Source organism: Theobroma umbraticum, unplaced genomic scaffold (assembly GCF_002168275.2).
Source record: "Theobroma umbraticum cultivar Fairchild unplaced genomic scaffold, ASM216827v3 scaffold_86.0, whole genome shotgun sequence".
In the NCBI taxonomy this organism is placed as follows: domain Eukaryota; kingdom Viridiplantae; phylum Streptophyta; class Magnoliopsida; order Malvales; family Malvaceae; genus Theobroma; species Theobroma umbraticum.
The window spans coordinates 4,224,974-4,236,086 of record NW_018397263.1 but is presented as its reverse complement, the minus strand read 5'-3'; the positions used below and the strand labels follow the sequence as shown (position 1 = coordinate 4,236,086).

Here is an 11,113-nt window from a genome sequence, read left to right as displayed (position 1 = left end):
CATTTGTAATATGTAGATCATAAGATGTATGTCGTTTTAAGTTTTAGTTATTTGCAATGTGCAAATTAGCGCTACTTAGAAGTTAGGAGCTGTGATTTCTACAAATTAGGACCTGTGATGGTTGCCAACGTCTAGGAACGAGAACTGTGAGATAAGTGCCTCCAACTAATCGTGAGGTGTCTTTGAAAACAATTTGAGTCGGTAAATTTATGAAGTATCGCTTTGAACCTTTACCAAAAGAACAAAAACGGTTTTAGTTAAATTAAAAGTTAATCACATATTTGGTTTCTGAATTTAGGTAAAAAAAAAAAAAAATCACAATCTACATTACCTTTCAATCTTGCATGCAAACGTACCTTAAACACGGCTAATGCATTGGAGCCTATGATGTTTGACCAATTTTTGTTGACCTTACATGGAATTATCAGTATCCTTTTTGACATTAATTTGGAAAAGATATTCTTTTCACCTGGACTAAAAAGTTATAACCAATTGTTGGATGCCTCGTGTCACATGGATCATTGTCAAGTTTGTTTAACATGTCACGTACACACATGTCATAATTATGTAATGGTGAGTGCTATAGTAAGTCTACTCTTACCGTAAGCTAGATTAATGTAAGTTTTAAAAAATAATAAAAACCAGTTTAATAAGTTAACAGCAAAACAATATACTTAATTTTTACACTTATTGATTTTATGATAACAACATAGATAATTTTTAAAGAAGAAATTATGAGAAATGACCCTCTTCATAAGCTCAATTTAAAAATATATTTTATTATAATTTTAACTATTTTTAACTAATTTTGCAATGACTTTACAATAATACTTTTAAACAATTTGAGAAAAATTAAAATAGTTTCGATTTTCTCTATCTCGCCCTTCAGATAAAATTTTTAAAATTAAACCTTAATTTCTCTCTCTTGCCAAATATTGTTTATCTCACTATTTAGCTATTTCTTGCTATCCCAAAAAATAAAAATGACATCAAAGTATATGTTTTAGATTCTTGAGTTTATTAGTTTATTCATAGAACTCCAAAATTGAGGGGTTAAAATTGATTAGACATATGTAAATTAAAATACTGTATGATTCTGGCAACTTAAATCTGACTGCAAGCAAGCAAATCAATTAGTTATTAGGTATTACATTATTGATTTTTAGGTATTGCAACGTGATTTAATCATTACATAATTGATTTTTAGACATTGCGTGATTGATTTTTAGACAACATAATGCCTAAAAACTAGTCACGTAATGTCTTACTAACTAGTCATGCAATGCTTATCAACTAGTCATACAATGCCATATTAACTAATTATACAATACTTAAAAATCAGTTGCCCAATGCCTAAAAACTAAACACGCAATGCTCAAAAATTGATTATACAATGCTTAAAAACCACAAAACTACTGAATTTCATTTAACAAAATTAATAACTTTAAACTACGTATCATATTCCATTTAACAACATAATCAACGAATATACTTACTTGGCGAAGAATGCTTAAAAATACTCAAAGGTTTTTCTTCGTGTATCAAAAATTACTTAAAAATGCTTAAAAATACTCAAAATGCTTAAAGGTTTTTCTTTGTGTATCAAAAATTACTCCACAATGCTCAAAATGCTTGAAGGTTTTTCTTTCTGGCAAGAAATACGATAGAGATGAATGGTATGACGAGAAAGCTTAAATGATATGAGTCGGTTTGAGGTACGAACCTAAACATATAGGTTGGTTTCATTAAGGGTAATTTATTCAAAATTAATTTCTCTTGGCTAAAAATAATTAAAATTATAGAAAGGGTTATTTTCAAAAACACCCTACGTATAAGGAGTGTTTTTGAAAAGAACTCATTTTTAAATTTATTTATTTTATTTTAATTGTTATTTAATTTTTATTTTTATTTTATTTTTTACCTTAAAATCAAAGGTTGAGGGAAAGGGGTGGCCGTTTTTAATTATTGTTATTTTAATGTGTATAAAAGCCAACTCCCAAACAAATCGAAAAAGTCTTTTTAATTTTTAATCATTTTTATTTTTATGTAGTACATTCCAAAGGACAAAGCATGTAATTTTTTTAATACACACTTTTTACCTAATATAATAGTTGTAATATAAAGTTATTTAGTATCTCTTTTATTCGTTGTCTCAATATAATATCCATTCAAACGAATATATTTAAAACTTAATAAGTTTTTTTGAGACTTAGTAGAAAATAATACATTTTTTATTATAAATTTTGTTCCTTCAAGTCTTGAAATATTAGCTCTTCCAGAGCCTTCAATTAATTTTGTACTACCAGATATTGTATAACATTAGTTTCTTCCATTGTCAAATGAGAAATATATTTCTTGTCTTTAAATATAGTATGCATTGTAGCACTATCTATTAGACATATATCTTCATCATTAATCTTGGATCTAACTAGATGAATATCCATATTTTCTTCAAGAAAATAAAATATATATAGTAAGAAACTTATATAAGCGAACATTAAATATAAACTTTGTTATTAAAATACAAAAATCTTCCTAATAGACATATTAAAACACATTAACTTCTAAACATACCAAGTTCCAAATAGAGTTGTACTAAAACATATCAACAAATAATTTAATAAATTTCATTATTGGGATTTCTATCACTAATCAAATGATCAATCCGTCCTTTAGGGTGGGCAAAAAAATCAACAACATCCAAGTGTGTTATATCAACTTGGCTATCATCTTCAACAAAATTTGTTTCGATATTTTTCTTTTATCTTTTAATGATGTTTGATAAAGTTTAACAATATGTTTTGATGTTTCGATACATCTTTTACCAATGGGCTTTCATGCCACATTGATAACAAACATTTTCTATATTCTTTTTACTTTGTCTATTTTTGTCTTTTTCTTATATTTCTTCACTATTCATCACTTCTGGTGGATGTTCTTATTATTATAATAATAATAATAATTCATGTAACCACTACGATTGCGATAATTATGATGACTTTTTTTATGTCCATGATTACGACCACGATTACAACCATGACCACAACCAGAATTTCTAAATGATGTCGCATTCATTTCAGGGAATAGAGCAGAACCAGTTGGGCGAGATACATGATTTTTTATCAATAGCTCATTATTTTCCTTAGTCACAAGGAGATATAAAATCAGTTCAGAGTATTTCTTAAAGGGTTTTTCACAATATTATTGCTGTAGGAGCACATTTGAGGTATGAAAAGTCGAGAATGTTTTTTTTAACAAATCAGCATCAATTACCTTTTCTTTACACAATTTTAGTTTAGAACTAATTCTATATAATACTGAGTTATACTCAATTACAGTTTTAAAGTTTTGCAATCTTAGATGCATCTAATCATAACGAGCCTTTGGCAGAATTACTGTTTTCTAGTGATCATATCTTTCCTTTAGACTTTTTCAAAGATCGACTAGATTTTTTTTTATGAGATACTCAATTTTTAATTCTTTATAAAGATGGTGGCAAAGGAAAATCATTGCTTTTGCCTTATCCTAATTGAATGCTTTATTTTCTTCTTTGATTGTATCTCTAAGACCCGTAGCATCTAAATGGATTTTAGAATATATAATCCAAGATAGATAGTTCTTGCCAGTAATATCAAGAGCCACAAATTCAAGCTTTATAAGATTTGACATTGTGATAGTTTAAAAGAAGAACATAAATATTAGCATTACAATATACCGTAATTGGCAAGCAAAATAATAAATTGGTTGATGAAAAACACTTAATATAAAATTGAAAATTGACTTATTATAAATTGGTAAAATTTGAGCAAAACAAAAAACTAAACCCTAAATAAAAATTACCTGAAGAAAAATTGAAGCTTGAAAGTGAGAGATTAGAGAATTGTGCTGATAACTAGTTATGAAAAATAATTTAAAACAACAAATAAAGATAACTTGAAAGAATAATTAAAAAGAAGAAAGAAAGTATTTAGTGGAGAGAGAAGAGATCTTTTTGAAGTGTATATACAAATGAACTAAGGGGGCCTATTTATAGGTAAATAATCTATTTACAAGATGAAGATAATATTTAGAGATTAGATGGATTAAATCCTAATCCAATCTAAGTTATATCAAATCTAGATATAAATAACATGAATGGATATTCACAAAATATTCATAACAGTTTCATTATAATTTTAATTATTTTTTACCAATTTTTGTAATGACTTTACAATAATACCCTTTAAACAATTTCAATCAAATTAAAATGGTTTCGATTTTCTCTATCTCACCATCCAGACAAAAATTTCAAAATTAAATTCTAATTTCTCTCTTTTGTCAAATATTATCTATCTCACCATCTGGCTATTTCTTGCTATCCAAAGAGCAAAGATGATATCAAGGTATATGTTTTAGGTTCTTGGATTTCTTGGTTTATTTATAGAACACCAAAGTTAAGGGGTTGAAATTGATTAGACATATCTGTAAATTAAAATACTGTATAACTTTAGTAACTTAAACCTGGCTGCAAGAAGGCAAATTAATTAGTTATTAGGTATTGCATTACTAGTTTCTAAGTATTGCGAAACTGATTTTTAAGCATTACGTGGCTTAATCATTGTATGACTAGTTTTAGATATTACGTGACTGGTTTTTAGACATTGTATGATTGATTTTTAAGTAATGCCTAAGTCACACAATGCCTATCAACTAGTCATATAATGTCATATCAACCAGTTACGTAATACTTATAAATCAGTCAAAAAATGTTTAAAAACTAATCACGTAATGTCTAAAAACTGATTGTGTAATGCCTAAAAACTACCAAAACTACTGAATTTCATTTAATAAAATTAACAATTTTAAATAAACACCATATTTCATTTAACAATATATCTACTTGATGAAGAATGCTCAAAACGCTCAAAGGTTTTTCTTCATGTATCAAAAACCATTCTAAAATGCTTAAAAATACTCAAAATGCTTAAAGGTTTTTTTTCGTGTATCAAAAATCACTTTAAAATGCTCAAAATGTTTAAAGATTTTTCTTTCTAGTAAGGAATATTTAAAAGATAAATGGTTTGACGAGGAATTCTGCGAAATATATGAATCATGCTCTTTTAGGTTTTTTAAATTCTGTAGGTGGCGTAGTTATCGAGATCAATGCAGTTAATTATGTCTCTCTAAGAAATTGGTTAGCTGCCTCTCATTTTGTTTTAGGGTTGATTTGATTGACTTATTATGTTAAATCTTACATATTTACGTTAATATTTTAGTAATATTTGTTTCATCTTTATGATTTTTTACGTTAATTCTTACAAGTTTATGTTAAAACTTTTCAATTATTAATTTTCACTATAGTTATTTTTATCTTTATTATTTTTATTTATAAATTAAAATTTGTAAATTGGTAAATAACTTTTAATTCAATAATATAAATTTAAATGTTTAATTTTCACAAAAAAATATGTTTATTTTGACGTAATTGACTTTTTGCACTAACTCTCACATATTTAGGTCAATATTTTAACAATACTTATTCCACTTTTATGATTTTTTATGTTCATTTTTATAAATTTGAACCAAGATTTTCAGTTGTTAATTTTTACTATTATTATTATTATTAAAATTTATATATCGTTAAATATTTTTAGTTTATGAATATAAATAATTTGCATAAAGAAAATTAAGAAAATTAAGAAATGAAAGCAATGAGTGGCAGCCATGCCTAACCGTAGGGCCACAAGATGTTCAAGTAATGCCAAAAAAAAAATCAAAGATTATCTTGCAGACCCATCCTACGTTGAAAAAATGAAAATTAAGAAATGAAAGCAATGAGTGGCAGCCATGCCTAACCCAAGGGCCACAAGATATTCATTAATGTTCAAGTAATGCCAAAAAAAAATAAAACAACTTGCAGACCCATCTTACCATTGTTAAACAGTAAAAGCAATGACGCGGAATATATCACTAAAGAGAAGCAATTTGAATCCACCTACTCACAAAATGCAAAACCGATTCTTTAAGTTTACCGGTTATATATGTCCACGGCTTAGATTTATTTTGACTTTTAGTCACGGATTTTACAGTAAGGTCATATGCGGCGTGCAAAGTGAACAGGGCTAGAAATTCGGTGCATAGCGGTGGATGGTGTCTTTCATTAATATCCGATTTCTTGATCAGCTCAACGGAATAAGCCCTTTTTATCTCACGTGTTCTTTGTTCTTACAAGTGTTGAAGCTTATTTTCTGATGTTGTGGCTGTTCAATTCTCAAATCTCTGAATAGTTTCATCCTCAACTTGAAGCTTTAGATGAAAAACTTCAATGATAACACATGGAAATCATAGTTATTAAATAATTGACCGCCCTCGGGAAACTTTGGGCCAAATTTTACAAAGGAGACTGAGATATACCAAAACAATTAATGACATGCCTATGTCTGAGCTACAGACCTCTGTAGCACTAAAAGCAAATTTAGACTTCAGAATTTGATTATTTATAAGAATTTCGGAAAGTCTTCCTTCTCTTAGATGCCCTTCAGAGTTGAGGTGCTCAAATTTTCTTCATTTCAGACTCTTCCCCTCTCTAGCTTTTAGGCCATTGGTCCTGGAGCTTCCATCACCAATGCCTGAAAATCCCATGGATTTGTTTGCGTAAACAATGCAAGTGATGCGATTGCGAGATGATGATGATAAAATGACGAACAACTCCTCAATAGTTTACCTAATTCACCCCCTTTTGCTTTACAATGGACAACTCAGAGTTCTTCTCAGTATTCTTAGTTTCTCTTTAGCTTTTTGGGATTCGGTTTGTGTTTTCATTTCCCTTTCCTCAAAGTACTGCAAGAAACAGGTACACCAGAATTAGAAGGAAACAAACCGAGAAACAAATCATAGAAATTTAACGCCACTGGGTGCATATATTGCCATCAAATGCTTGGATTTTCCCTGCCTAAATGTACGCCAAACATTGTTATGGGGCAACACTGAGCAAAAGAGGAACATGAACTATGCAAAAACATTCTCTTTATCTTCATTTTTTCCTGCCTCGGTGCACTTGGAATCAGTTAGATGATTTACCTGTTGCATCCTTCTCCTCTCGAGTTCTCCCTGTTAAAATGAGAGTAGAATGAGAGTAATAAGTTGTTCAGATAACAAATGATAAAAAGCTAAAGGAGCAATTCGTTGAAAATGAACTAAAGTAACAACGGTGTTACCAGAGCCTGCTTAAGATGGGCATTCTCTTGTTTCAATTGGTTCAATTCTGCTTCTAGCTCGACTGTATACGCCTGTAAAATCAAATCAACCTTCGTAAGGATGGGCACCTTAAGATCAGTAAAACTAATTACAATGTTGCATATTCCATTTCTCCAAGAATCTCCAATGATATTACACCGGTCAATTCCCATTTCTTATTAAATTTCATTTTTCTTGCTAAACCAACCTAAACTTTTAAGCAGTTGTCAATTAGTCATGCAGATCTTGTTTTTACCAATGCCATTGAGTACCACTCACAAGTCGTTTTCCATTTCCGTTCATGAAATATGTAGTTTATTTCTGTTCTATAACCGGGCTTTTAGATTTCCTACTACATATCATGAACTTGAGTACGCATTAATTCGATCACTACGATTTATCTCTCGAGTCTGTGTTACGCTAATGGCTATAGAGTTCGAGTAAAAGAAGGATTTAAAAGCAGATGAGGGAACTAGGCCCTTTGCCATGAGAGTAGACCTTTGTGTTTAGTAGTATAAAAATCATAAGTTGAACACATCGACATATCTAAAATACATTCCTTTGGTTCTCAGCGACTAAGAAAAAGAGGGAAGTCTAGTCAAGGTTCGTCCATCGCCTAATCACTGGTGAAGAAACCACTAATGGAAGACACGTTCATTCTTGTAACATTTAGGCCTAGTCACTAGAAGAAGATTTCTTTCCACTAAAAATTGTGACCCAGAGAAGCAAACTATATATGTCAAACAACTGATTTTCCCACGTATGCATTCGCTTCATCAAACATTATAGCTATCAGTTCAATATATTAGTAGTACCTGTTTTCTAGCTCTAGACCTTGCAGCTGACTCCCTATTCTTAATCATCCTGCGTTGCCTTCTCTCAACCACCTTCTCTATTGGACCATCAATGATCCTTTTCCTTCCCCTTAGTCCGCCCATATCCATCCCAAATTGATTAGCAGCATTATCAACTTGACTGTTACACATCCCTTCTGATGATACTGGACTCATTGGTGACACCACTCCCATTGCCTGTCCAGGTACATAGGCACCAGCAGCAGCTACCTTCCCTCTATAACAAACTGTCGTTGGTGGCGGAGCAGTTGGCTGATAGCCACTACCCCTCTTACCATCGTTAACATACCCAGATGAATCACCGATGACTCCACCTGGAGGCATTGTCTGGTATGCACTCACACCAAAGCCACCATTGCTACCCACTCCCACAATAGGCCTGGAAACAAACCCTGGACACCCCGCAGCGTTATTGCCAGTCTGATACAACCCATATTGCCGCTGGTGCTGCGGAGGCGGTGCTGGTAGAATGCATTTTTCCCTTACTACCCCTGCCTTAATCAAGAAATCCTCCAAGGTCATCTCCCCAAAAGTTGGCTGCCGGGTTCCATTCTCAGCATTCTCTACATTGCTATTGTTGCTCTGTCCTTGTCCTTCCTGCCCTTTATGCATCTCAGACCAAACTTCATCAACAGTCTTCCTACATAGCGGTGCAGGAAGCGTAAGCGAGCCTTGCCTTGGCAGGCTAGGCTGCTTAGCTATGCCTTTATTGCTTGTTGTTTCATTCAACAACAAATGAACATGGCTGGTAACTTGTTTATTTGCACAGTTGCTCTGCTGATTGTTAATGTTGGAGTTGATAGCTTGGTTTTCTTCAGCGTTCCAGATGCTGGTAATGAACTCGTCCATGTTCATGGACCCGAAGTTCTTCCCATCCTCACACAACGTTTGCTGGAACTCATCAAGAGTGAGGGAATAGATTGAGGATTGCCTTCCAAGGGACGAGAAAGGGTGGTTCTTCTGCTGCTGATCCACCTGCAACGATGACTCAACCTCGCCAATCTCAGATTCCGTAATCACCATTTTCTGATGAAAGCTGTGAAGCTACGGCTCTTTGATGATTGATATAGCAATACCAATTGACCTGTTTGCTAACAAAAAGAAAAAAAAAAAGAGGAAGCAAAAGTGGATGGAGAATTAGGTTCGGAAAAGGACACTAATGTCACAAAGAAAGAGACCATGGAAATCTTGTTTTAAACATATTCCACTAACATACCACTCAAAATGAGATGATAATTGATGGATAAGTATTGCAGCAGTTTGCCACAGGTGGGTCCAAGCCTGATTCTTGAAAATGAACCCTACCTGTAAGCAGTGGGGAAGATAACAAATTGAAGTAGCTAAATTAATTTTGGGGGAAAAAAGAAAATCTACAAAGGGTACATTAGATTTCCCTTAGAATAGTCTACACTAAATTATAGCACATGGGTTGTAAGTTCCAAAAACCAGACTCTCTCTCTCAATTCAACAGGCAACAGTATGTAGAAAATAATAGTGGAAACTAATTATGGCAGATTAAATTCAGAAAAGCTAGTATAATAATTGAGGGAACAGAATAATTAAGAAAAAAAAAATTTGGGTGTTTTGACAAAAGCGTCTAAAGTGGCTGCAGCAGTGGGAATCTATAGCCTATCTTGTTAATTTCCTCTCCACCATCATCCACGAATTAAAATAAAAGAGACTACCAATGATGGTAGAAGGTGCTTTAAATTTCCAATTACTTCCTTATAGTTGAAGAAATTAAATACCAACACTTTCCTTTTGGTAGGTCACAGTAATCTTCAATAGTGTTTCCAAGTCTTATTACAAACCCTAACTTAAGTTTTTTCATACTTGTAATCACTATCTTTTAACAGAAAAATGCTAGTATTTCCAAATCTTAATCAGTTGGTTCCTTCCATATTCGTCACGTTAGCTTTGATGCTGACATAATTAAGCCAGTCAGATCGCTGTCAAAAAATCAAAGCTGACGTGGATCAATCAGAGTCACACGATGAATGGAAATTATGTGAATGCGGAATTGAGAACCATGCTATGTTTGTCATCCAGTGAAGGTGATGCGATTAGGCAAAAGGGCTGAGGGTGGCTCTCGGACCAAGTTATTCATAATCACGACAAAAGAAAAAAGCTCACTCTGCCCAAAATTTTGTAGGAAAAAAAATGTGCGGCTCCTAAAAGCGGAATATTGATATGGGTGGCCGAGAAGGAAAAGCAAAAGAATCTTTCCTATTATGGCCAAACATGGTAGCAGCCATTAATTAATTAAGTGTCACTAAGTTAAAATCAAACAAAGCTTTTTTGACTCTCAGAAGGGATTAGAAAACTAGTTTAACGGAAAAGTACAAATAAAAAGGAAAGGGTTATGCAAATATCAAAGCTAGTTAGCTACCTATTATCCTCTCTACGAAGGGGGTGGATGGCCCAAGGAAGGAGCTAAGCGTGTTTAATCTACAGCAACCCCAAGTTAATGGCAAGCTAGGTTAATTGATATAGTCTTTTCACAATTCATTTTTTTTTTTTTTACAAAAAAATGAAGGGAGGGAAGAGAGCTTGTTAACACAAAAGTTATACAAGAGGAAGGAGTTGTTAAGATCAAAGTTATAAGTCTATTGTAGAAGAACAATGTCTTAGTCATGATACTAGTTTAATGTAAAACTAAACCTTGACTATAAAGAACACATGCATATGTGCCATAGAAGAAATAAAGCTTCTCAGCAGGCATCCAAGAATGTTTCAGATTTAAAACTTAATCATCAAAAGAAAGAAAGGAACCCCCATTCAACCAAATGAAAAAACCACATTAGTTACATACCTGATTATTCCAACAAGCGAGCGATCGAAGAGAATTGATCAACTGAAAAATGCTTTTGGGAGTTTTAACAATCCAGCAGGGTGGTGGGTGGATCTATAAAACCAACATTAAACTACTTTTGCAAGCTTTATCTAACAATATCATGAATCAGGAAAAGAGTTGCAGAGGGAAAAAAACAATTGGAAAGGTTTTGGTTGAAGAAGATCTTTGGCAGTGGCTTGTATGACCAAGG

The 11,113-nt window shown here is 32.3% G+C and overlaps 1 protein-coding gene across 5 annotated transcripts; it reads right to left on the bottom strand.

The window, feature by feature from the left end:
• Window positions 1–6,300: 6,300 nt before the first annotated feature.
• Window positions 6,301–11,113, bottom strand: ABI5 (Basic-leucine zipper (bZIP) transcription factor family protein). Of its 5 annotated transcripts, XM_021434330.1 has the most exons (7): window positions 10,882–11,113; window positions 9,286–9,374; window positions 8,031–9,160; window positions 7,197–7,268; window positions 7,060–7,089; window positions 6,704–6,819; window positions 6,301–6,608 (listed from the first exon to the last, which is right to left on the bottom strand). In XM_021434330.1, the coding sequence occupies exons 3-6, from the start codon at window positions 9,090–9,092 to the stop codon at window positions 6,724–6,726; spliced, it is 1,260 nt and encodes a 419-aa protein (XP_021290005.1). In that variant the 5' UTR covers window positions 9,093–9,160; window positions 9,286–9,374; window positions 10,882–11,113; the 3' UTR covers window positions 6,301–6,608; window positions 6,704–6,723. The 5 variants fall into 5 exon arrangements, with proteins under 5 accessions (XP_021290005.1, XP_021290003.1, XP_021290006.1 ...); XM_021434328.1 differs by having other exon boundaries at window positions 6,301–6,819; XM_021434331.1 differs by having other exon boundaries at window positions 6,301–6,819; window positions 8,031–9,153.